We start from the raw sequence: 26716 nt of genomic DNA, 5'->3' as shown, positions 1-26716 counted from the left end.
AACAATTCATCATTTTACGTAGTTGTATGTAGGATAGAAATGCTCCAACTTTAAATTGCCTCTCCCCCTCTGTGTTTTCCCAGATTCAGACCAGACTTGCCGGTGGAGTATGTGCAGTCCAGTCTGGGCTTCCTTTGTTTAGACTCTTGCATGGCCTTCCTCACAGGCCTGGGGGTCACCTTCTTCCCCTCTGACCCCAGCAAGATAGACTGCAAAACCAGCTCAGCCTGTCTGGCAGCCTCCTGAGGGGTTGGGGGGTTTACCGGGGAGGGGGAAAGCACACTAAAGGGAGATACTGAGAGATAGACCGGGTCAGGAATGTACCCTACAGTTCTTCTGCACTACACTTCAGGAGGGAGACTAGTAGTTAGACTGAAACTACAATTTAGTCCTGTAGAAAGAGGGAGATATGCACTAGGATGCACTAAATCACTTAAGGCTGAAATTCAGTGAGGATCCCACCCACAGATGCACTGTACTCACAGATATGGACTGTATAACAAGAGTGGGCGAGATTATCTGCATACATGCTGCACATCAAATACATTTAGAATAGCTTAGCCCCACACATCTCTGATCAGCTCAAGATATTAATTATACCTTCGACTTAGAACATTTTAATGACGAACAGATGATGTTAGGCATTAGTTCAGTTTAAGACCCGAAGATCAAGCGCCAACTCACACAGATCAGGGAAGAGCGTAGCCTCAAGGTCTCCCATCCACTATCGCTCTCAGAAGTGTTAAGCTAACAGTGTTCTGTTATGTTTTTCCTTCCCTCAAGTCAACAGCCTCAAACTCATGCGAAGACGAGCCTTGAGAACCCAAGAGAGAGATGAAAAATAAATGAGCTAGAGTCATCCCTCAAGCCCTCATCCAACAGGCTGCTCATCCACTCCAAAACCAAACCATCAATCAGAGAAGAGGTTTGTCTGTTCAGGTGTTCAGCTCTAGAGACTGTGCTAGCCCTTTGCTGCTTTCAGGAAGCCTTTGTGATCCAGCGTCCAATCCGGGAGAAGAGGAGATGGTGGTTTGTATGTCCTGCCCCCCCCTCCCCCAAGCTGTCTACGATTGGCGATCAGGTGGGGAAAGTTACCCCCACTTCCTGTTCCTGCCTAGCCCTGCACACTTGGCACCCCTGAAAGGTATTGACTGAGAAATCTGAAGGTTATGATTGGCTCCTTGCCCAGGTTGGCCACATCCATCCTTACCCCACAGTTGTCCGCTACCCACAGTCCCCTGCTTCACCCTTCAACAGTCTGTCACCCAGAGTTCACCAAAGTTTAACCACAAAGTTTACATCCCAGTTATATCTGCTCTCTAATATAGTAGATCTCCAAGCCTGGCGTCTAGTCCCTTCTGGTAGGCATTGACTTATAAAGTGTGATGGTGGATACAGTCCCCTAATCTTTACCAAGAATGGCCTCTGCAATCCCTCGGTATGTGTCCAGGAGGCAGGATATCCACCTATAGTCCATCTATCCCCTGAGAGCAGACAAGGAGGCAGTCTCCCACCCCTTAAGAATACCAAATAACCAAGTTGAGGCTCTGGGCGAGCCTGTGGTGTTTCCTGAGTTACCCGATCAACAACACCCTCAGCAGCATGGAATAGCAGTCGTCAAGTACTCCCACCACACAGGAAGAAGTCAGCTCTATCAAGATGGTGGCAAAGTCTCCACCTTCAAATATGGTGGCTGGATCAGTTCCGACATACAACAGATGGAGATGAGATCGCTGTCTGTGCAGATGGCGGCAACGTCTGGGTTTGTATGCTCCACACTCCGTTCAATAAGGCTGAGTATGTATGTACGGCTGGTAAGAAAAAGGACTCTTGGTGTGCTGGAAGGAGGTGGATGACAGCACGGCAAAGATCACCTGGTATTCACTATTGGCTCATTCACAAACACTAACCATTGGTTTGGGTTAAGGTGTATGATAATTGCTTAAATTCCATCCACATGATGATAGTGTGTCTGAAATTGTGATATAAAATGAAGGGTGACAGTATTAACCCTTGGGGAACACCCCTCATTTGCAAGACAATGATGAAGTCAAATTGTGCAGGTGCAGATACCTTTTAAACCTGAATTTGTGTAACTGTCTCAATTGAAAATTGACATTCTGCCACAAAACATTAATTTAGGACATTAATGTTGACGGCTAAAGCATACAGGACTCTGCTTATCAAATGTTTGTCTGTAATCAAATAATCTGCTTATATATTTAAAGCTAAGAAATCACCATGTGATATTTTTAAAACCCCATTGCAGACATTTTGGTTTTCAGTAAATGCAGGTGAGAGAAGGATTGTAGAGTAGTTATTTTGGGGTCCTATCAGCAGTTATACATTAAGCTACATCCCTGCGTATACTCTTGATAAGATCTGATGCGAGGAGATTAGTGTGGAGAGTTAATTGTAAATCAACATAATTGGCAATACATAAATAGAACATGAGTTGGTGATATCAGTTGATCTAATATCAGCGTATATACCCCTTGTTTTCAGGCATGACCTTGAAGAGTATTAAGTTGATTCACATCAAAGCTTGAGGTATTTTAGTGAGTTCAGTGCCATTGCGGAGATACCAAATTTATTTGTCACATGCACTGAATACAACAGGTTCAGACTGAAATGCTTACCTGCGAGCCCTTTCCCAACAATGCAGAGTTAAAAAGTAAGAAAAATGATATAAATAAAAAGGGATTTGGTAACACAATAAAATAACTAACGAGGCTATATACAAGATGGGACTCTACTTTCAGGATGAACAGAAGTCTGTAACAAATGTCCTGTGTGCTCATCTATAGAGTAGATCTGTCAGTATCTAATGTACATTGTTGTGGATTCAGTTGACCTTTTTTCTTCTCAGTAACTGGTCATTTTGATATGTTTTATGTTTACCAGGGCAAGTGTAATTTTGACAGAAACGTATATGGTGAATGAGAAGCTGAAGCGTTTTAGATATGGGTAATAAACAATTAATTCTTTAATTCAATTGATGTGAATATGTAAATTATAATTACAAATCTAAAAAGTTGGATGATTTGGAATACATTGCCTGTTTTTGATATTGCCGTGGATTTAAATGGGGAATTGATAGTAACTGCTTTTTGTAGTGCAAACACTTGCGTGATTTCTACCCTATTTTTGGCCGCTTATTCAATAAGTGTGCAGGACAGAAGGTTTATATTTTGGGCTTTTACAGGGATTGAAAATGGGATATTTGCTGTATAAACCAAATTTTTCTTGCCACATTTCCCTTAGATATGCGCACTTGGTTGACCACTCATTTCTGACTCATTTTTTAACATGCTCATCTTCTGTAAACCCATTTTTCTTTAGATTTTATTTAATGCATTTCTGTGTCTTCTCAAACTTTCTGGCTATCTGTACTCATGAACTCCTTAGAGCAGTGGTATTCAAAGTCAGCATCGCAACCCATGAGGGAACTGCAGTGGGGTCGCCAAAATGCGAGAACATTCATAGGTCATATTGTATGGGACACTATATAGAAACGTTTTTGAGAAAGGTCATTTGAAAAATTAATTTTTATTGAGTAAATGTATTTATTGGTATATTTTCATTTCGATGAGATGAACACGTAATGAATAAGGGTGTCAGTAGGTTTGGAAATTCTACCGGCCAAAAAAATTTGTCCCCAGAAATTCTGGTGGAAAGATTGTGTCCCCGCTGAAAAAGTTTGCATATCACTGCCTTAGAGATAAGTAATGTACTAAAACCACCACACAACATCCTAATGGCAAGAGAAAGGTTGGGTTGAAGGCACTGCACTCCCATCAGCCAAGAAACAAACTGTTACTGTGTGTGTTTGTGTTGCTCAAGGCTCCCGTTTGTCAATTTCTTTGGAAGTAGTTTGTCAGAGTAAACCCAGACCTGTTTCAGATTAACAGTGACTTGGCTGTTTGGCTGGTGTGAGTCAGTGTTTTGATATGGTAACATATCAATATGGTACTGTCATTATGTTATTAATATTCTTAATGATTGGATTGAGAGAGCGTGTGAGGTGTGTGTGTGTGTAATATATATATATATAGTCCTATGACTGCAGGATCAGTTTCAATATGAATGTCTGGATGAGTGATCAGTCTTCTCAGCAACTTGTCTACCCATTTATAGATCCCTTTGTTTCATTTGACTGGCACTATTTTGTCTATGTGCTCTTGTTTCGGTCACTTCGGTCATTAATTTCAGAAGTTGTACTCATGACTCAACTTGTCCCTTCTCTCCTCATCTTCCTATCCTCTGTCCCTCTTTGCTTTTCCCCACTCCCTTCATCAGTCCTTTTCTCTTATTTTTCTTCTTGCAGTACTGCATTACAGGAGCAAAAGGAATGTGAAAAGAGAGCACCTCCTCCCAGCCTCCAGAAGCAAGCTGGAGAGAGGGAAAAGTGTGAGAAATGCAAGACTTGATACTGCCAACTCAAGTTCAAGCCATTTTGTCAATATGACCTGAAATGTTGCGTTGTCTTATACATGGGAGGCTGACTTCAATTGTTTTAATCAAGGCCTTTTGAATGTATTTTATTTGACTATTCTTAACTTGAATCAAGAAAACATTCAATGTCAGATTTTTTTCCACTCTATAGTTGAGGTTTGCCAAAAAATCTATGTCTATAGTTAGGAAGGCGTATACCTTTAAACCATCATGTGTTAATGTATACTGTTTGTCCAGAAACATTTGCATGCGTTCTTGTTTTTCATAACCAGGGTGTTCCCTAGAAATTGCTTTGTCATTATGTCAACTTCTCGAGTACAGATCAATATTTGGTAAGGCAACCTTTGTTTGTCAGTGGATTTTTGGCGTCTCTGTAACCTTGATGTATTTTGTCAGCTGCCTCATGTGGTCTACCTGTAAATTAATTTGCCCGCATTTGGTATTTGTCGTAATACAATGGGAGTTATTTTAACTTGGAAACACATTCATAAGTATCTCTAGCATGTAAACTACTTTTTGGGATTTGAAATGGATCTGGACATACAGCATACCATTTTCATTATATCAAGGAAAGTACTCTATTCCATTCTAGATAAAAATGTTTTCTTATCTCCTTATATTTGGCCACATTCCTGTCAGTTTTGAGTAGTCCGGTAGTAGTTGGCTCCCATATCAGAATGTTGCTCTGTCTTGCTCTGTACCTTTCCTAAACAGGATGCTTTTCTGTCTTGTCTCTGTTGATTTCAGACACCTCTTCAACAGTGAAGTCTCCTGGTCTGATGTGTTTAACATTACAGAACCTCTCATATCTCACATTAATGCTTTAGTTCAATAAGTTTAACTGTACATTTCCTTTTAACTAACTATGCTTCTCCTTTTTAAAATGTGCTGCTCCTTCTCTTACTCAACTGTTCCTTCTGACACCTGTGGGTTTGTTTTTTCCTCTCTTGAACTTCTTGAAGCCCATCAATGTGTAACTCCTGCCTCCATATGTCCTATTAGACTGCACTTGAACAATTTCCTTTTCTTACTTCAGCCTGATGCATCGGTTCATTTTTCATTCTTTAGTGGATTTGTTCTGTTGCTCCTTTTCTCTCCTCACTCTCCTTACCTGCATGTGTCCCCTCCCTCTTCCCTTCTATCAGAATATCTCCTTTCTCCACCCTCTTCATGTTGAGTATCTGTTTGCTCGTGACCATTGTTGCTGAGTAACTATCCATTCTCGGTAGTAAGTATTGCTTCTACGCTGCTCAGGTGGTTTCTGTTGCAGCTAGCTGAAACTAAAGGATATACTTGCAAAATATCCCTCCTCCCCAGTCTCAACCCTCCCTGGATTGTATTTGAAATGAAATACTCCTGTTTTGTAAATACTGTGTACATATGTATTTTGTTCTTGAAGAACCTAATAAAATAAGTTTAGAAATAAGTATTGTTTGTCTTGAGTTATAGAAATGACACGTTGCACTATTACTTAATGTAAAAATTGCTGCTCAAGATTGAGTAGTCTTCTGGGTTTGATACAATATCAAACTGAACATTGTTAAAGGCATTTAATTTATTTTAAAAAAATCTGAACTAAGAGACAGCAATGGACAATCAATCATATTACAGGGACAGTTCAGTGAGTTGATTGACATCAAAGTCCTGAAATTCTGGCTTTCATGTCACTGATCAACATGATTGCACTGTTTCTAGGGATTGGCACTGAACTTAAATTCAAGGAACAATATTAAATGTCAAAAGAAGGGCCGGAGTAAAGAATAGCTCACAGTATGACCAGAGAGCAGTTGGAAAAGGCATGCAAAATAAGAGGAAATTGAGTAGGCTGATAGCTATAGGGTAAAGAAGCTACAAGCCACAGAATAGCAATAGAAATCCTCAGAATGTCTTCTACAGAACTACAGATAGGTGGAGAGGAAATTCTACAAGATTCATCTCTTCAGATGTGTAAATTCATAATGAAGGAAAATAAGTTCTAGGAAGAGAAAAGCACACATGAATAGAATGTGACAGATGTGAAAGCTGGTACAAGAGAAAAGAGCTGACTTCAGAGAAATTAAAGCAAGGGGCATGAGAGGAGAGGGAAGATTCTGACTAGACTGAAAGATGAAAGCAGTTTTTCACAGGAGCTCAGACAGGAAAGCATTCAGAACAGGTGAATGGAGAAGAAAAACATAACAGAAACTAAACACAGCTGAAAGAGGAGGACCTAAAGAGGGACAGAGTGGAGCAGAGGAAGATCTAATTAGGGTCAGAGAGGAGCAGAGGGAAAGAGGAAGAACTAAAGTGTGTCAGAGGAGCAGAGGGAAAGATAGGAACAGAGGAGGACCTAGAGAGGAGCAGAGGGAAAGAGGAGGACCTAAAGCGGGACAGAGGGAAAGAGGAGGACCTGAAGAGGGACAGAGAGGAGCAGAGGGAAAGAGGAGGACCTGAAGAGGGACAGAGAGGAGCAGAGGGAAAGAGGAGGACCTGAAGAGGGACAGAGAGGAGCAGAGGGAAAGAGGAGGACCAGAAGAGGGACAGAGAGGAGCAGAGGGAAAGAGGAGGACCAGAAGAGGAACAGAGAGGAGCAGAGGGAAAGAGGAGGACCTGAAGAAGGAAAGAGGAGGACCTGAAGAGGGACAGAGAGGAGCAGAGGGAAAGAGGAGGACCTGAAGAGGGACAGAGAGGAGCAGAGGGAAAGAGGAGGACCAGAAGAGGGACAGAGAGGAGCAGAGGGAAAGAGGAGGACCTGAAGACGGAAAGAGGAGGACCTGAAGAGGGACAGAGAGGAGCAGAGGGAAAGAGGAGGACCTGAAGAGGGACAGAAAGGAGCAGAGGGAAAGAGGAGGACCTGAAGAGGGACAGAGAGGAGCAGAGGGAAAGAGGAGGACCTGAAGAGGGTCAGAGAGGAGCAGAGGGAAAGAGGAGGACCTGAAGAGGGTCAGAGAGGAGCAGAGGGAAAGAGGAGGACCTGAAGAGGGACAGAGAGGAGCAGAGGGAAAGAGGAGGACCTGAAGAGGGACAGAGAGGAGCAGAGGGAAAGAGGAGGACCTGAAGAGGGACAGAGAGGAGCAGAGGGAAAGAGGAGGACCTGAAGAGGGACAGAGAGGAGCAGAGGGAAAGAGGAGGACCTGAAGAGGGACAGAGAGGAGCAGAGGGAAAGAGGAGGACCTGAAGAGGGACAGAGAGGAGCAGAGGGAAAGAGGCAGTAATAGAGAAACAAAAAACAGAAGAAATAGACAGCACAGTAGAGTGAAGGAAAGTAATGACAGCTGAGAAATAAAAGAAGATGGACAGAACATTTAGAAAACTTTAAAATAGGAAAGCAAAATAAATGACAGAAAACAGAAAAAGAAGAAATTGGAAATGAGTTATAGCTTAAAGCAAACAGAAAGATAGAACTCACATGTCAGGTAAAAGAATCAGGATGTTGTAATGTTAGTATAAGGAAGTAGTTCATGTTAATAGAGAAAGTATATACCAAAGTGTCGAGCGAAGCAGAATTACAGAAATGATCAAAAACAAGAAATGTAAAAGTGGCACAGCTAGATGACTACAAGACAGCTAAGAGGACAGTGTGTAAAAAGCAAAAGGAGAGTTTAGAAAGAAAGAGTAAATCTGAAACAATGAGGAAAGAATTGGAGAATATCAGTAGCAGACAAAAAGTAGAATAAAATTCAGAAACAGAAGTTGGGAAAAGAAAAAGCAATATTGTGTAAATAGAAGACAGCAAGAGGAAAGATGAACCTAGAAAAAGGACAATTTAGGGGAAAATAAAGGAGAAATGCTGTTGGAAAATAGAGAAGAGGACAGCAGAAGTAAGAGGCGAGGAAGGTAACATTACAGTGAAAGAAACTAGGAAATGTACAATTTAGAGAAATACATGATAAGATACAGAGTCAAGATGGTGAGGAAATTATTTGAAAGCATCAAAGCAGAGAAATAAAGTTTAGAAAATGAAGACAAATGTGTCAGTAAAGAAGAAGACAAAGGGTGAAGAAAGAAAGCCTTCACATTAATACAGAAAAGGTGAAACGGATCGAGTGAAGAAACACGAGAAACAATGTAGCTAAATAAGTTTAAAATTGCTATTAGATTGAAAGGGGAAATTATAAATCTGACAGCCATACATAAAGAAAATAGGAAAATAACAGACTTGAAAGCAGAGGAGTTTGAAAGAGCGAGAGATAGAGAGAGGACAGCAGAGTAGAAGTAAAAAGGCATATTTTTCCATATTATACATTTTTACTAGATGTAAAAATACCCTGATGAAGGCATCACAGTCAAACCGTTGTTGAAATTGAATAATACCATGGTAAAGTGTGACTTTAGTTTCTATTTCAAATTGATATTGTAGGCATGGTTATCCAACCCTCAATTATATCTCGTAGGGTTAAGGTTAGGGTTAAGCTCCCCTTAGAAATAGTGGGAAAAACCAGAACAACAACAGTAAAGCTTGGAAAGAGAAGTCTTTTTCCACTTCCAAGAAGATAGGAAAACGAAGCAGTAAAGAAAGAGGGGAAATTAGTATACAAAAACTAAAGCTGAACTTTGCATAAAGAAGAGGTTTAGCCCATAGGTTGAAACACACGCAGTAAGACCACACACTAAAGCAAGGCAGGCACAGGGCTGGGTGTCTAGGTACTATACTGTAGCCCCTCTAGAACCACACATACAACATTTGAGAAACTAAACTCAAATATGAAGTTATATGCGCTGATCTTACATTAAGATTCAGTCCATACAGTACAAAGGTACTGAACCAGAAACAGTTGCATAAACATATGCAGACAGTCATTTCTGTAAAACACTCACAACCTTCTTGCACTGGTATCAGTCAGCCTCAAAACTTACAGTTATAGTTGAGAAAAGGAACACGGAGAATATAAGTTTGAGCAGAAGAGTGAAGGACTGCAAAAAGAGGCATTGAAAAAGAGAAAGGAAAATGACATGAATCAAAGAGAAGAGAGGAAAGGGAAAAAGAAACAATGTTTTATTGAGAGGTCAACAGCAAATAAACAACAGTGAAGCTAGAGTACAGGATAGAGAAGGAGAGATGGACCCATAGAACTAGAACTCATCTGATTCTTTCTATGGATGGAACACAGATTCTCAAACAGAATGGAGAGATGCAGGCGAGAGAACAGGAAGAGGAAACCAGACACAACGTCATAGAGTTTAACAGGACAGAGGAAATTAGGGAAAGCACCATAGAGGTTACAGGCTCGTCAGGCAGAGCGAAGTAAAACCCAGAATGAGGCTGCCATAGAAAAATGATAAAGTGGGTTAGGGAAGTTTGTCGAATAGCTAGTATTTAGCATTGAGCATTATGTAAGCAGAGAGAAGATGGATAGAAGCTCAACAATGAAAATAAGAAAAAATGTTTTGTTGCAGTTCATTTGTTGACAGAGAAGTAATGGCTCCTGAATGCTTTTTTGACAAGTGAAACATTTTTAGAATCAGAGGTAGATTGTTAGGAAAGCAAAAACATACGTACATTTTATGCAAATGACAGTTTTAGGGTTCTAGAAGCATTTAAAAAAAGATTACTGTGCACATTAACAATACCAGTGACATTGCTGTCTCTCATAGCTTGTGCTTTGAGTATTGATGTTGTCACATACTTCCACACACAAGCACACACACACACACACACACACACACACACTTCAACGTCCTCAAACAGTGCGCTACATCATTGACAAAACCAGTGTCATCAAAAAGAAGTAATTTAACTGTATAAAATGTCATTGTACTCTACAATTTGACTCTTGAAAAGTCAAAAGCTCAGACGTTGATCAAAACCTTTTTTACAAAGGTCACCATGTAGAGAAACCAGTATTGTTGTGCCACTTGAGTTGCAGTATTGCACCATGAAGTCCAGCCAATGAAAAAGAAAATGGCTCACATTCAACTCTCTCTGTTAGAATAGTGAAAGAGTAGCTTATAACCCAGGTACGGAGGAAGAAATCTTTACATTGTTAAACCCTGGAACAAATCAGTGGCACAAACAATACAGATTAAGTGTAAAATAAAGGTTTTAAATAACTGTCTATACATTAGATCAGGCTCTTTATCCTATATGTATTCTCTGATAGAATAAATAGTGAAAAGCTACTACAGTATTTACACGTCCAGTCGGTTGGATTTGACCGTCTCCAAGTGGAGGGAGTCAGACAGGAGGTGACACAGAGTTCAGTGATGTCATAACCTGTCCTGCGTTGTTGTCCTGGGACTGGCCAATTCCGGAAGAGGTGGCGGGGTCACAGAACGGCTTCCAGGCTCCCATTGGGCAGCTCAGTAAGGGGTGAAGCGGTTGTATCCTCCTCTGTACAGACTGGCCTAGAAATAAGTACAAGATATGATAAATTATGGTGGATCGGTGCCCACTGGCGGGTTGAGACTGATTCCTTTTTGAGGCTCGATTAAAGTCTGTCTCGTGGCTAGAAACAATGGTCTGGATGACTTAGTGGGTCACACACTTTAAACGTTGGTACTGCTTTTGAGTTTTAAAGAGGCTCACCATTGTTCCGACGCCGTATGTTGCCGTGGGTCCCACTGAATGGTGGTAGGGATCCGTTGCAGCAGCATAAACTCGGCCATATCTGATGGACAGACAAAACAAAACCCCAAATGAGAAAACATACTAAACCAGCATGGTCTCATAGACTAGACGTAACATAGTAAACAAAAATCCGGGACACTCAAATTAGTATATGTTACGTTTGGTACAGTTACATAAGACAGAAGGTTACTTAAGGCAAAAAGGAAAGGAGGGTGGGCGGTTTGGAGTGGATGGGTGGGCGTTTAATGCAAACGTCATGTTCGAATTTCGTCACGGACAACTTTGGCATTTTAGCTAGAAACTTTGCAATTACTTACTACTTTTTAGCTACTTTGTAACTACTTTGCATGTTAGCTAACTCTTCCGCTAACCCTTTAACATAACTCCTAAACCCTAACCTTAACTCTAACCTTAACCCCTAGCCAATGTTAGCGACCTAGGTAACGTTAGCCACAACAAATTGGAATTAGTATCATACGTATTGCGAATTCTTAACATATTGTACGAATTGTTGTCATTCGTAACATATCATACATGTTATGATGATGGACATCCACAAATGAATACATACCATACCAAACGTATCATTCTAATTTGAGTGTCTTGGATTTTCGTTCACTATGTCCGTCCAGGTTACTAAACAGGTGTGCTAGTATTGTGTTAGAACTAACAGTGAGACCCCATAGACCAGACTTGAAGACCACAGAACCTCAACATTAGAGTGCTGCTTATCTCATGTTCTAAGTCCCTTTTGAAGGAAAAAGTCCTTGAAATCCTCATACAAACACAGTCACATTGTCAGTCATTGGGCACTGCTGCTCACCCATCACTGTATGTTGCTGTGGCAGCGGATGGTGACTGGGCAACTCTGTACGCTGCAGGATACCCGCCCTGATAGGGAAAAAGACATTCAGAGACAAGGTAAGCTTTTAGCTAAACACAAGGTAGACAGCCTGAAATAAGTTGAAATCAGAAGAAAAATGTCCACTTACATAGACTTCAGCTCCATATAATCCATCTTGGTACAGCACACTGAAAGGAGACATTCTATCATTCACACATTAAACAGTGAAAATTAAATAATTTACTTACACTCACAATGGAAATGGTTATTCATTTTAAAATAGATTTTTTGAAGATAGAAATGATCTTACCCAGGGTAGGCGGGCATGGCAGTGGGTGCGGCTGCGGCAGCTGAGCGAATTGTGTTGTAGACAGCCCGGCCCCGCCCACGCAGTGGTGAGCCCCGATAGGCCAGGGTGGGAGCAGCTACGGGGTAGGGGAAACTGGCAACTGAGGAGAGAGAGAAAGAGAGAGAGCTTACAGTACCCACTAGGATATGTACTGTAGCCACCCTGCCTTTATAAGCAGGTTTATTGACTACCCCAAGGGAGCATGCTTTCTTGGAGCCATCGATAAGAGAGATTGAGTATCACAGGTGGGATCTAAACCTGGGTCTCCCGCTCGGGAAGCCCACGTCTTAACCATTAGACCAACATAGTATTCCTCCTTGGTGATGAGGTAGCAAGGCCTCATCACAAGAGTCTGACTGACCTCCGCTACAAGGGGTCATGAATTCCGATTGGGTTTGATAGGGATACAGTACAAGTACATATATTACAAGGACAAACTAATATTGAAGTAATCAAACTCACCCGAAAACTCACATTGAAACTCACCGGTGTAGAGTTCAGGTGCATACATCGCTCCCATGACAGGGTTGATCTTCCATCCAGGGGCTACGGAGAGAGCGAGAGAGAGCGAGAGCGAGAGCGAGAGCGAGAGAGAGAGAGAGAGATGTTGAGAGAAGGAGAGAGAGAGGAGAGAAATAGAGAAATAGAGAAAAGGAGGGAGATAAGGAGAGAGAGAGAGAGATGTTGAGAGAAGGAGAGAGAGAGGAGAGAAATAGAGAAATAGAGAAAAGGAGGGAGATAAGGAGAGAGAGAGAGATGTTGAGAGAAGGAGAGAGAGAGGAGAGAAATAGAGAAAAGGAGGGAGATGTTGAGAGAAGGAGAGAGAGAGATGTTGAGAGAAGGAGAGAGAGAGATGTTGAGAGAAGGAGAGAGAGAGGAGAGGAATAGAGAAAAGGAGGGAGATGTTGAGAGAGGTTAAACAACAAGTAAAGGAAGAAAGAGACAGTGGAGATCATGGAGATTAAGGGGAACACACAGACACAGTTCAGAAGTACAGGGTGCATGTCCAACCCCTCCCACATGCCACGGAAAGATGTGTCCAAATAACTTTAGGTATCTTACTTGAAACCTCACCATTCACAAGAGGTGTTTGGGGCTTCTTGGTGACTATTCTGGCTGTAGCATTGTTCACCTGCACAGACAGAGTGTACAATTTCTTAGACAGACAGACAGACAAACAGATATTCAAGATAGACATACTATAGATAGTTATTCCTCACCTCAACCTTCCTTCCCTCAACGATAGTTCCATTCAGTTTTTCCCTTGCTCGGTCTGCCTCCATTGCGCTCTCAAAGGTCACGAACCCAAAACCCTGAGAGACGGAAGGAGAAACATTTCTGATTGTCCAACTTGTCATTGTCTTGGTAAGGCAAAAAACAATAGGGCAACCAGGTTTCATTCGTTCAGTTTGTAATTTCTGATATTGAGGGGTCTCTCACCTTTGACCCTCTCTCATTAAAGATAATCTCCACATCCAGGATCTTGCCAAATTGCTGAAAGACAAAACCAGATCACAATCTTGTCCACAGGTTATCACTGAGGTTATAAGAGATTACAATGTTTCGTAGGATGACATGATGTCTCGTAGGATAATAAACCTGGACATAACCACTAGTTGTGTCTCTCACCCCAAACATCTGTCTGAGGTCCGGGTCTCTGAAGCGGAAGGGGATGTTGGAAACATGGAGACGCTTGGGCTGGGCCTTGCCTGACCCCTCCTCATCGCTACCACTTCCTGCTCCGCCCCCTGATGACACTGACACGCTCAGAGCCTGGGAGTCAGAGGTCACCGGAACCAGGGCATTGTCCTGGGAGACAGAAGAGGAGGAGGAGAGGAAGAAGAAGATGAGGAAAAGAAAGAATAGAGGAGATGAGGAGGAAAGAAAGGAAGTGAAGGAAGGGGAAAGGAAGGAAAGGAGTGAAGGAATAAGAGGAGAAAGAGAATAGACAGAGGAAGAGCAGTAGAAGATGAAAAAGGAGGCAAGGATGGGGAGAAGAGGAGGATAGAAGGACAGAGAACAGTAGAAGAAGAAAAAGAAGGAGGAAAGGATGGGGAGAGGAGGAGGATAGAAGGACAGAGAGCAGGAGAAGAAGAAAAAGAAGGAGGAAAGGATGGGGAGAGGAGCAGGATAGAAGGACAGAGAGCAGGAGAAAAAAAGAAGGAGGAAAGGATGGGGAGAGGAGGAGGATAGAAGGACAGAGAGCAGGAGAAGAAGAAAAAGAAGGAGGAAAGGATGGGGAGAGGAGGAGGATAGAAGGACAGAGAGCAGGAGAAGAAGAAAAAGAAGGAGGAAAGGATGGGGAGAGGAGGAGGATAGAAGGACAGAGAGCAGGAGAAGAAGAAAAAGAAGGAGGAAAGGATGGGGAGAGGAGGAGGATAGAAGGACAGAGAGCAGGAGAAGATGAAAAAGAAGGAGGAAAGGATGGGGAGAAGAGGAGGATAGAAGGACAGAGAGCAGGAGAAGAAGAAAAAGAAGGAGGAAAGGATGGGGAGAGGAGGAGGATCGAAGGACAGAGAGCAGGAGAAGGATATAAAAAAGGTTTCAAGGGAAAGGCAGAGAAAGAAGGGGGGGAGATTACAGAGGAAACTAAGGACATGTTGCCAATTGGTCCATGCACTTGTACACCTCTGAATAGACAACTAATTTACAATTTAGTAAAATGATTCTGAGATAAAAACAGATTTTTTTCCACAGAATGTTTCTTTAAAATCTATCAAAACAGTTCACATGTTCTGGTACAGTGTCCCATTACAGAGGCATCACATTGCATTGGAAAAATGGTGATAATTTTAATTGAATCAAGTAATCACAACTCAGTCCAAATAAGCATTCAGCACCCAGTGATCCTTCTCAGGCAGGAGTGAGGAGGCGTGAACAGTACCTCATTTTAGTGAGGCATTTAAATACATGCCCGTTAGAAAATCTAAAATAATATGTACAGCAGAGGAGGCTGGTGGAAGGAGCTATAGAAGGATGGTGTCAATGTAATGGCTGGAATGGAATATTTGGAACGGAGTCAAATAAGTTGTTTCCATGTGTTTGGTACCATTTCATCTATTCCATTCCAGCCATTACAATGAGCCTGTCCTCCTATAGCTCCTGCCACCAGCCTCCTCTGATGTATACTAACAAAATATTAAGCTACATAGTCATGTTGATTCAGTTATAACAACCAGCCAATACCGAAAGTAACAGCTCCCCCAACATAAATACTTTGGAGGAACTGTAACTAAATACAATATCATACTGAACATAATTGTGATGAATTATACTTAGAAATTCATAATAACTAGGTAGTTCAGGTGACATAGATTATATAGACACGTAAACAGTAAGCCTGCAGGAATACATTTTCATAATATAATCTCATTAAAATGCCCCCATGCAAAACCATACAGGATATAGTAATGTGCTTCAAAACCAAAACATCCACTATCCCAAAATGCACCACGATGCCAGTGTCTGTCTATTGGTCCTCCAAAAACCAAGGGATTATATGAGTCCAAACAAGAAAATTAAGGTGAAAAAAATATTACACCAAAAAATGAGTGAGCGAGAGCAGTGGGGGAGATAGGAGAGAGGGAGCAGAGTGCAATGTGAAAGGAAGAAAAAAATGGCAAAGAAAAAAATAGCAAAAGTGAAAAATATCTTTAAATTGAAAATCAAAGTGAATGCAGGCTTGAAAGAAGTCAGATAAATATTAATGCAAATCAAAATACAGATCCTAATATGCAGAATAGAAAACACAGGTATTATTAGCATTATAATATAGGAAGGCTGATAGAAAGAGATGTGCACAATGTCTTCAGAGCAACGATAAATAATAAATTAAACAAAAAGATAAAGTGAACAAGGCAGAAACTTGCGCAAAAAGCTTAGGTTGGGGTGAGGAGTGGGAGCTGGGAGGCATAGTGCCGGGCAGGGTCAAAGTTGAACGTTCTAAATGTCAGTTTGGGGTCACGGTGCTGCTTTTTTCTGCCAAAGGTTAAAGATCATTACTCAAGATTCCGAGGGGGCATGTATTAATAAGTGGGGTAGAAACAGAGGGAGAGGGATAGAGAGACACATTCACGCAGAGAGAGAGAGAGAAAGAGAGAGAGAGAGATTCACACAAACACATACAGTACATACAGGCTACTGCTGTGTTGTTATATACTGGCTTCCCATGGCAGCATGGTTCACACAAACACCACCTCCTCATCATCCTCACACACACACCAGAAACAGGCTTTGGGGAAGTGGGACAGTGAAGAGAGGGGAGGGGGGAGTGGAAGAAAGGGGTGGGTGGGTTGGGTTGGATGTTGGTGTCATGTCACGATGCAAAATTGATTTCTGAACCTGGCCGATATTTCGGAGGGGGAGGGGTCACCCGTTCGGCCTCCCCCGTTGACCCCACCTCCATGATGTGTTGCGGCGTCTCAACTTTCCCCGAAAATCAGGACGGACCTTGTAAGTCAGGGGCTCTAGTGATGGAATATATAAATGTGGCCATGACATCAGAAAGAGCTGCTGAGGCAGGGAAAAGGACTTCACAGTCACAATGCATTGACCTTTATTCACCATTCACCTCTGTCTTTGTCTAGAGTAATAACCTACAGTATATAAAACCTACCAGGACCCTGGACATAAACATTCATGTTCATGTTTTCCTCATTATAAGTTCATAAACTGGGCATTGTTCCTAATGAAAATACATAAGATCCCATCAAAGACATGTCATTTTGTGCTGTAGGCTATATGAAAATAAATAGTAGGAAATATTACATTGAACCCTGATAACCCACCTAATAACTTATGCCATACAATATACCAAAATACATTTAAATTATAATCCTACATTTAAATACTGTGTTGTTCCATTCTCCTGTGTTTTCTCCTGTAACTTCTCCTTTCTCAACTTTCTTTACCCCAAACCCCTACCAGTAACCCGGTGCATGATTTTACACAGACATACTGCATGTTAACGGCTTTGGGATTACCTGCTCTATTTCCAGATAAATGGGAGAGGGAAAGAGAGAAGGAAAGAGAGAGAGAGAGAGAGAGAGAGAGAGGGGGGATTCACTTTCAAAAATGAATCTCCTCTCAGCTGCCCCTATCTGCTCTGCTGTGCGCCAGAGGAGATTCCCCTACATGGGCACAGGAGTGGAGGTGGGGAGCTAAACATAGAAGTAGCAGGGGCCTCTGTGTGTGTGTGTTCCATGTTACTGACAAAGAATTTCCTCAAACTTTGTGTGACATGTTGTCGTTGATTAGAATAAAATCCCCTCCTAGAAATAGGTTACAAACAACATGTGATTCCCCCATACACACATACAGTAGCTACATATCTTGATTATAAAGTATCTCTGTCTCTCTATCTTTCCTGGACACTATTTCTATAGTCCCACACCTCCAGTCTATCATGTTGTTCTTACCGTGCTAATGGCTGCCAGAGTGTCAGCCCCTTCGTGTTGCGGGCCCTGATAGACTCTGAGCTGGTGATGCTCCTGGTACTCTGAGTTGGGGTGGGCGGAACTATAGTCTAGAGGAGGAAGTCTGCCTGCGGGTGTGGGAGGAGCTTGTCCTGGTGGAGGGTATGAGGGAGGCTGGGCATAGACCTGGGGGAGGGTGGGGTCACCACTGCCGGGGCCGGCCTCCTGGCCAGGGCCTCCCTGTGATTGGATGAGAGAAGAGAATCAGTCAATAATCAATCAAAATAACATTGTCATAGTATATATCCAACCTAGCTGTAGGATAAACCATATTGAAATTGTAATAGTGAGTGTGACTCTTGTTATAAGAAACAAAATAATCAATTACTATCACCAGATATTCATTAATTACATTAAAAATATACCTTTTTGATTCACAGCATACATTCATTGACAATGTGTGACTGCCCATAGAATCATCTCTAATGTAAGCACAAAGACCTCGGGCTTCATAAAAGTCATTTTCTCTGAGTCTTTGAGTCTAAATATCACCTGGGAAATGTCTTATGGTTGAGTGGTGCTGGGCAGCTTAGATTTGCACAGCTGGTACAAAACTAGAGGACCTTAAGAAAGATCCACACAACAAACCCATTCATACAGTACAGCTCACTGTGATATGTATACTATTCCTTTTGAGTATTCATTCAGGATTCAGCATCCTTTGGAAAAGAGTATCTGGCAAATATCCAATACTTTACCACTTATGCCAAAACAGTGCACCTACAAACACTTAATTGTAATGAAAAATCAACTCAGAACGAAACTGATTCCAGACTAATACCTTCAACATCATCATAATCATATAATCAATGTACCAAATCTATTCCAATCCATTGATTCTTCAAAGTACCAAAATAAACAGCAAGAAAGCAGAGAGTTCACACAGTGAGGTGACCAGTTCTCACACAATGAAAAGTGATAGTGGTGACACAGACACAACAGGAGAATAGATGATTGTCTTACCCCGTCACTGCATATCTGATTCTCTGGTGCATTGTCCAACAACTGCCACATGTTTTAATGCCGGCTTCCACCCGCCCACTACACCATAAGTTCTACTTAACCACCAATCACATGACAGGAGTTCTGAGAGGAGGGGGAGCTGGGGGGGCTATGCCAGCTGTGGACATTTGTACCTGTCAATAACTTTTAACCGCCTCCCCCTCCTCACAGAAACACACTAAAAACTTAGGAGAGCTACACAAAAATTTGTCATTTCTACATTAAAAGCTAATACTGTAGCCGTACTTCAACTTGCCCACTAAAAGGTCACCTCTAAGAATACTATCCTTATTATTACCCTGTAATTGCTGACGTATTGCCTTTTAAATATTCCTATGTCTTGTAAATATTCATATCATTCCAGTACCTTCTTTTTGACCAGACTCTTTGAAGACACAAAAGCAGGCAGGAAACATTTGGGTAGTTTTACATCTTTTACATTAAAACACATTAATAAAACCCTTATATCTCTACTCTGAAACTGACCAGAGGTCAACCAGAAGATTGGCAGAGCCATTAGTAGATTTTTATGTTGTCCTTTACAGTTGTAAACATAGTAAGTGTCACAAGGTCTAAAGGTCATTTAATACAGATTCATGTTGTTCTCTCCAACCTCTTCTCCTCCTCCTCCCCCCTCTCTCTATCTGTCCATCAGCTGTTGCACTCATCGGATGGGGGGAGATAGGACTGATGGTGAAATTGAAGAGGGCGAAGTAGAGGGAAGGTATGAAAGCTGATCTGATCATTTAAGCCTTGTACGATCAGCTGATATGTAACACAGGGAGAGTGTCCTACATTCTCATAGGTCTAACAGGACAGTGTGGCTACTGCAGGTAAAACCGCAGCATCAAAGGTCTTACTAAAATATAAACTAACACTCACACTTGTCTTTTCCTACTAGCACCGACTTTGCTGATAACTTCATTTATTGAGGAACAACGTAGTGGCTATGACTGTGATGTGTGGTTGTCCCACCTAGTTATCTTAAGATGACTGTAAGATAACTGTAAGTCACTCTGGATAAGAGCATCTGCTAAATGACTAGCATGTAAATGTAATGCTAAATAGATATACTATCTTAGTTCACTAGAAATGGAAAAGGAACACCTTGTCTGTGTAGGTCTTAGATTCTTCCTATCAAACATCAGGGGTTTTAGTACAAATTACAGGATTTCTCTTCACAGATCACACAGGTGTTCCTCCTATACCTCTGAATTCTTACTTTAGAAATTCCACTAGAAGATGGTCAGGAATGAGACTGATACCATCTTGAATGTATTAGGTCTCTAGAATAGATTTACAGGCATATCATTTACAAGGTTAGTCATTTAGCAGATCATCTTACATACATAGTGCTTTCAAATGGGCCAAAACAACAACCATGTAAAACATCATAGTAAAACCTTTCAAGATAAAATGTTTTTACATGTACTACTCTGCATCCTGTCTGCTAATATTGGAAGGCATGGGTGTTGTATATCTGGGTTTATTCCAGGGTTGACGCATAATAATTCAGAAACTGTCCTTTTAGCTTTCACATGGCAGATCCTGGCGATCAGTACACACAGTAACTGGGCCATGTTAGAGGACATGTCAACACCGACACACATGCCTGTATTGTGTCCCCCGCCCCACCTCACCCCCCCCAATATCTGACCTTCCCAAGCTCACACCATACATGGAGAGTGTCTGACAGGGGGAGATAATAGAATCTATTTGATACTAGCACTGGCCACCTTCACACACTCTCTCTCTCTTTGTCTCCCACTCCCAGTACAGTATTACATTGTCAGCAAACAAACATTATACACAGTATCTCTCCATGTGTCTCAACTTTATTCCTTGCTGTCTTTTTTTGATTGCCATTTGTTCCCCTCTGTCCTTCCTCCCCCCTATTCAGCTGTCAGGTCTCAGGGTCAAAGGTCACCGGCTCTGAGACAGGTGGTTGCTGGGACAGCTGCTGGAGGATTTACACTCTGAAGACGACAGGAAACTGCTGATGTGCCCTTTAAGAGGGCTCATATAGTGGGGGATACAAACGCACAGACAAAAACACTGACACACCCTATGGCCTACTACATTCACTATGTTTACACTGAGTGTACAAAACATCTTTCCATGACACAGACTGACCAGGTGAATCCAGGCGAAAGCTATGCTACCTTATTGATGTCACCTGTTAAAACCACTTAAGTCAGTGTAAATGAAGGGGAGAAGACAGGTTAAAGAAGGATTTGTAAGCCTTGGGACAACTGAGACATGAACTGTGTCGGTGTGCCATTCAAAGGGTGAATGGGCAAGACAAAATATTTAATAACAGGGTATGGTAGTAGGTGCCATGCGCACAGGTTTGAGTGTGTCAAGAACCGCAAGGCTGCTGGATTTCACGCTCAACAGTTTCCCATGTGTATCAAGAATGGTCGACCACCCAAAACACATCCAGCCAATTTGGCACAACTGTGGGAAGCACTGGAGTCAACATGGGCCAACATCCCTGTGGAATGCTTTCTACACCTTCTAGAGTCCATGACAAATTGAGGCTGTTCTGAGGGCAAAAGGCGGTGCAACTCGATATTAGGAAGGTGTTCCTAATGAGTTGTACACTTAGTGTATATTAAATACAGTATACAGTAATATTGAACAGGTAATATGATCACAAACACAGATCGTCAGACATTTTACTCCGCTGGTATGTTCTGATCATAGCACAGTACACTGGTCCTCATCCCCCTACTTAGGCTACACACTATCAGGATATCAGTGTCCCCCTTATCTGCATGACAGGGGAGCCTTCTCTCTCTGTGTTAATCTACTTTTCAAGGAACAGGCTAAAAATACAGGGGCTGTGACACAGAGACAAGGAAGACAGATTCCAGACACACATCATATCTGTGCTGGCATTCACCAACGGGTTGTCAAGGACTCACACACACACACACACACACACACACACACCCACACACCTGCTGGTACCACTGAGACCTGCAGATTAAATATAACTGCCAGTGTGTCATTGCATTTAAAACCAATGGGTTTGGCCCTATCAACAGTATTTAGGCCTCGATGTAGCTGTTTGCAAACAAATGACACAAATCTACACTACATTATGTGAACAACCACATAATTTTGCTGTGAACTACTCTGAACTAAACATCATAATTTGGATTATTTTGAAATCTAGTTCAATAAACCACTTTGCTATCATCATCATGACAAACACAAACAGTTTCATTTATAATGTGTAATACCGGGCCTGAATACATTTAATCTGAATGTCCCTTTCCATTTCACAAACAGGCCCTCCAACCTGTTGTTTGTGTCATGATGACATGTCATTCCCCGGGCCAGTGATTCAGCATATCCAGTGACTCAAAACCAAACTATCTCAATGACGCTTGACATGAGAGCCATGTACGGGTATACAGAATTCAATGGGGACCATGTTTGCACCAACAGCTATGCAGGATAGTTTGCTGATCTCTGTATGTGGCTCTGGGTCTACTGACAGAGTACCAAGAAAGACATCCAATGCTACACACCCGCCCTAAAACATGGTAGGAACAAGGAGAGAGAAGGAAAAGGAAAACAGAGGGATTGAGAGAGAGAGACAGAGGTAGATTACCTGTACTAGGCTGGGGTAACATTGGGCTCCCTGGGGATAGACGGGCAGTCCGTAAGGCTGAAGAATCATTGTAGGAGAAGAGAGCATGGTGCACAGCCCGAAAACCACCAGGAGAGAGGGAACGGTGGGGAGATGGGAGGACAAGAGAAGGTGAAGGGGGAAAGGGAGAGGATGGTATGCTCAGAGGAGATGAAAAAACAAGGCAGGAAAATCTAAGAAGAGAGAGTAGAATCCAAGTGATGAAAACACAGAAGGTCCAAGTGAATGAGAGGAAGAGCTGTAAAGTCAGAAAGATAACTGTCAACAGTCAACCTCTCAGCTTTAAAAAATAAAAACAAACTCCCTAAACTAAGAAACAGCCAGCCTGTCTAGGTAGGAAGACAGGATATGGCAGAGAAGTTAGAAAGAACACTGCTGTGTGTCTGTCAGCCTGTCTGTTGGTCGGCCTGACAGACAGAAACACATGTAAAGGGTCTCGTTTCAGGGTGTTATAAATAGTCCCCGTCTCTCTCCCTGCCACCTCCACCGTCTCTCTCAGTCTGTCAATTAGCCTACTACTAGGTACCATATGCACGCTCTTCTGTTGTGAGCGCACGTGCAACATGTCGTTTGATTGGGTGTGGTGGTTAGTAGGCTATCACTTTTCTAAAAGCATTAGCTACCCTTACAAAAAAAAATGAATGAATCAACACACTCAGACTGGTCCATTTGTTGTGTGTACATGTCTTCGCTCTGTCTCCCAGTAGCACTGACAGTGGTGGCTGTCAGAGATTTGTGACAGCTGGGTTTCTCACACACACACACACACACACACACACACACAGAGAGCCCCTACATAGGATGCCAGGCTAACACACATAACGTTACACTTTTTTTTTTTTCTAAACAATGTTCAATAACCGAACAGAGGCCTACACAACAGCTCACAAAATAATACATGGCATACCTAGGTGATCCAACGTTTATTCCGTGTAGTATACTAGACTAGATAGTTGTTTGAAAAGTTAGTTGTTCATGTTCAGCAAGTAAACATAAACGGTTTTAGTTTGACGAACAAAGCTGTAGTTTTAAAGTTGAACAACAGATGGAGCTATTTCACCAACTGCTACTTTGAAGTGGTGTCGTCACATATTTATGGGAAATGTAGTTCGCGGGATCCTTATAAATACTGGAGAAATCCAATTTGACTTCCTCTTTATCGTGCTGGCCTGTGGAACACAGGTAATAACGTACTATGCGCTTTAGTCTGTTGTTTTTCAATAAAAGTAGGGTCGCAATGTTGAGAAGTAATGTATTAATACGCTTAGTTGTGCATTTCGGTAACATCGACCAACATCTTTTGTATATTTTTGGCATAACTTCTGCCTTATTCGATCATGTCAGTCGTACACGCACTGTACAACGTGGTTAGCTAGCTAGCTAGCTAGCAAGAGTGACATATCGCCGGTCTGGCCTGACGTTACTGTGCTGTAGTTCTCTGCATCTTCTCAAAAGCTTTACACTATCAAACTACATTTACAGTTTGCAATTGTATATGTGGGGGGGAAAATGCCCTAATATAAATGGTCTATTTATATGAATCCGTTGACGCTAGTTAAATAGTTAACAAGTTCCCGCTGTTGCTTTCGCCAGCCAAGTTACGGAGTACCAGTGTATTAATGGGTGTATGACTTGATGGTCTGCAGAATAATTAACATGGGTTGAAATTCAGTTTAATAATTTGTGTAATCGCAATGTTGGAACTAAACAGCCATATCAATTCTTATTCCCTCAGGCACTTTGATCCACTATGCCCGTTGCCAGGAGTTGGGTTTGTCGCAAGACATACGTCACGCCCCGCCGCCCCTTCGAGAAGTCTCGTCTCGACCAGGAGCTTAAACTTATCGGTATGTGTGCAAATAAGCAGATTCAATATAAATCAAAACTTGCTGTCTCTAAATACCATGTATTTTTTTCAGTAAATTGACTTTAATCTCTCAGGGGAGTATGGTCTGAGGAACAAGCGTGAGGTGTGGAGGGTGAAGTTCACCCTGGCCAAGATCCGCAAGGCCGCCAGAGAGCTGCTCACTCTGGATGAGAAGGACCCCAAGCGTCTTTTTGAAGGTACGCCACAGCTAGATTGTCCTTTGAGCTTTATTTTGACTGTTCGTAGAAGTCCTTTGAGCTGTTAGCTAGTGAGATATCGGCCAATGATTTAAATATTCGATATTCAGATTGTCTGTGGTGTCAAGAATTCCTCGTGAATGAGGCCGTCAGTCAGATTTCCAGATGCCTTAAATCGGGGATATTCAGATTTTACCCTAAGAGGTCCAGATGACTGCTGGTTCTGTTCTACCTGAATTAATTGCACCCACCTGGGGTTCCAGGTCTCAATCAGTCGCTGATTAGGGCCAGATTAGAGGGCCCTATGTTGTGATCAGTGACAGAATTTCTGCATCCTGTCTCCTAGGTAACGCCCTGCTCAGGCGTCTGGTGAGGATCGGTGTGCTGGACGAGGGCAAGATGAAGCTCGATTACATCCTGGGCCTGAAGGTGGAGGACTTCCTGGAGAGGAGGCTCCAGACGCAGGTCTTCAAGCTGGGCCTTGCTAAGAGCATCCACCACGCCCGCGTTCTTATCCGCCAGAGGCACATCCGGTAAGCTGTTGGAGATGGTCACTAGATGGCCATGCTAGAAAGGACAAGTCGATAGATCATTACACTGGTCTGTTATTTTAAGTGGGCTTTGAACTTGTGACCGGTAGTTAAACCATTTGTAACATGTATATTTCTAAAATTCTCACATGCCTACAATAACTGTTCAGGTAACTAATGAGTTGAAACTGCACGACTTATGAGTTACTTTCTCCATCCTTAGAGGGCCTCACAAACGATAGCTCATCCCTGAGTGTGGTTTAACATTCCAGCAAGGTCAATTCGGTAACAAACCGTATACCTTGTCTTTGACTGCCCAGAGCCAATCCTGCTTATTAAGAGTGGGTTTAGAGTTTCAGCAAGGTCAATGCAGTAAGACTGTATACCTTGTCTATAAGACTGCCCAGAGCCAAGCGAGAGGCAGACCGCTACTGTCTTATTTGCTGACAGGTAATGTATGGAGGATTGCACCTCGGGCAGATATGTGGACCAATGGTCACGGCAAACTGTCAAGTGTATTTGACTTGTAAGGCAATCGCATGGTCTTCAATTTAGTTTGGATAAGAGTACTTTACCTCAGGCAGGCCGATGATTACAAGTAATATTCAGACTTCCTGTGGTGTCAAGAATTCCTCGTGAATGAGGCCTGTCATTGATGGAAAACTATTCTAGATGGTTATTTGTCTATGCGATTAAGTGGGGAGGAACAAACCACTCATTGAGGTCTCCTTTCTCCCTCTAGTGTGCGCAAGCAGGTGGTCAACATCCCCTCCTTCGTGGTGCGCCTGGACAGCCAGAAGCACATTGACTTCTCCCTGCGTTCACCATACGGTGGTGGACGCCCCGGCCGCGTCAAGAGAAAGAATGCCAAGAAGGGCCAGGGTGGTGCTGGAGGAGCTGATGAGGAAGAGGAGGATTGAAATGGAGGATGACTTGTCTGACACTTCGTGTTTTTCAATAATAAAAACATTTGACCAAATTTAAGTGATCATTTTTACTTGGTATGTGGTGGAAACTACGCTTGTTAAGGCCTCTGCACAATAATTGACTACACCTAATGACTACATTAGGGTTATAGATGTGTGATTGCTGGACATTTATAGGGATCATGTAATTCTGACTTGCTCAGTTGTCTATTGGGAGTGAGAACTAATCACATTTGTAAACAGGTGTAGACTAACTGAACTGCTTGCTAATGGGCTGTTCCCAACAGTGGTGAATGAATAAGAAATCTAACAGTAACTTGGCTAGAGACATAGTACCAGGTTAATGTGCATGGGGTATTAAGGAATTGAAGTAGATGGTAAGTGACTAGGCAATGGTAACATGTCAAGAGGGCAAAAGGGGTGAATGCAGATCATCTAGCTCTTGGTTAACTAATCAGCAGTTGGACAGCTTGTGGGTAGGTGCTGTGCAGGGTCTTGTTGGTTCCAGACTGCATCAGTTTTCCCTGTTATCAGAACTGGGACTTGGGTGGCTGGAGTCTAACAATTTCTAGTGCCTTCCTGACACCACCTGGGTTAGAGGTCCTGGATGGCAGGGAGCTCGGTCATACGCACTACCCTCTAGTCTTGCGGTTGGATGCTGAGCAGTTGCCATACCGAGTGGTGATGCAGCCAGTCAAGATGCTGTCAATGGTGCAGCTGTAGAACTGGGGGCCCATGCCAAATCTCTTCAATCTGAAGAGAACTTGAAGCTTTCGACCTGCTCCACAACATCCCCAACAATGTGCGTGGGGGCATGCTCGACCCTCCGTTTCATGTAGTCCACGATCAGCTCCTTTGTCTTGC

General features: G+C 42.4%; 3 protein-coding genes across 15 annotated transcripts in view; 2 read left to right on the top strand and 1 right to left on the bottom strand.

Annotated features, from left to right (window-relative positions):
• Window positions 1-5881, top strand: part of LOC106577165 (leukocyte receptor cluster member 8 homolog) — a 34018-nt gene extending 28137 nt beyond the window's left edge. For both annotated transcript variants that reach the window (XM_014154980.2, XM_045699709.1), the window contains one exon: window positions 84-5881. In XM_014154980.2, the coding sequence (XP_014010455.1) occupies window positions 84-246 (163 nt within the window). In that variant the 3' untranslated portion in view covers window positions 247-5881. The remainder of the gene's footprint in view (window positions 1-83) is intronic.
• Window positions 5882-9407: 3526 nt separating this feature from the next.
• Window positions 9408-22716, bottom strand: LOC106577172 (RNA binding protein fox-1 homolog 1-like). Of its 12 annotated transcripts, none has more exons than XM_014155003.2 (12): window positions 22294-22716; window positions 17613-17849; window positions 13825-14004; window positions 13636-13689; window positions 13416-13508; window positions 13270-13327; window positions 12658-12741; window positions 12157-12295; window positions 11995-12049; window positions 11826-11893; window positions 10961-11042; window positions 9408-10779 (listed from the first exon to the last, which is right to left on the bottom strand). In XM_014155003.2, the coding sequence occupies exons 1-12, from the start codon at window positions 22378-22380 to the stop codon at window positions 10735-10737; spliced, it is 1182 nt and encodes a 393-aa protein (XP_014010478.1). In that variant the 5' UTR covers window positions 22381-22716; the 3' UTR covers window positions 9408-10734. The 12 variants fall into 12 exon arrangements, with proteins under 12 accessions (XP_014010478.1, XP_014010467.1, XP_014010524.1 ...); XM_014154992.2 differs by having other exon boundaries at window positions 13258-13327; window positions 22294-22713; XM_014155049.2 differs by having other exon boundaries at window positions 12682-12741; window positions 22294-22713.
• A 686-nt stretch (window positions 22717-23402) lies between these two features.
• On the top strand, window positions 23403-25905 carry rps9 (ribosomal protein S9). The gene is made up of 5 exons (XM_014155075.2): window positions 23403-23514; window positions 24068-24179; window positions 24274-24396; window positions 24743-24929; window positions 25669-25905. Exons 2-5 carry the CDS (start codon window positions 24083-24085, stop codon window positions 25844-25846), a joined length of 585 nt encoding a protein of 194 aa, XP_014010550.1. The 5' UTR covers window positions 23403-23514; window positions 24068-24082; the 3' UTR covers window positions 25847-25905.
• The last annotated feature ends 811 nt before the right edge of the window (window positions 25906-26716 follow it).

This window comes from Salmo salar, chromosome ssa02 (genome assembly GCF_905237065.1).
Source record: "Salmo salar chromosome ssa02, Ssal_v3.1, whole genome shotgun sequence".
Classification (NCBI taxonomy): domain Eukaryota; kingdom Metazoa; phylum Chordata; class Actinopteri; order Salmoniformes; family Salmonidae; genus Salmo; species Salmo salar.
This window is presented reverse-complemented; position numbering and strand designations above follow the sequence as displayed.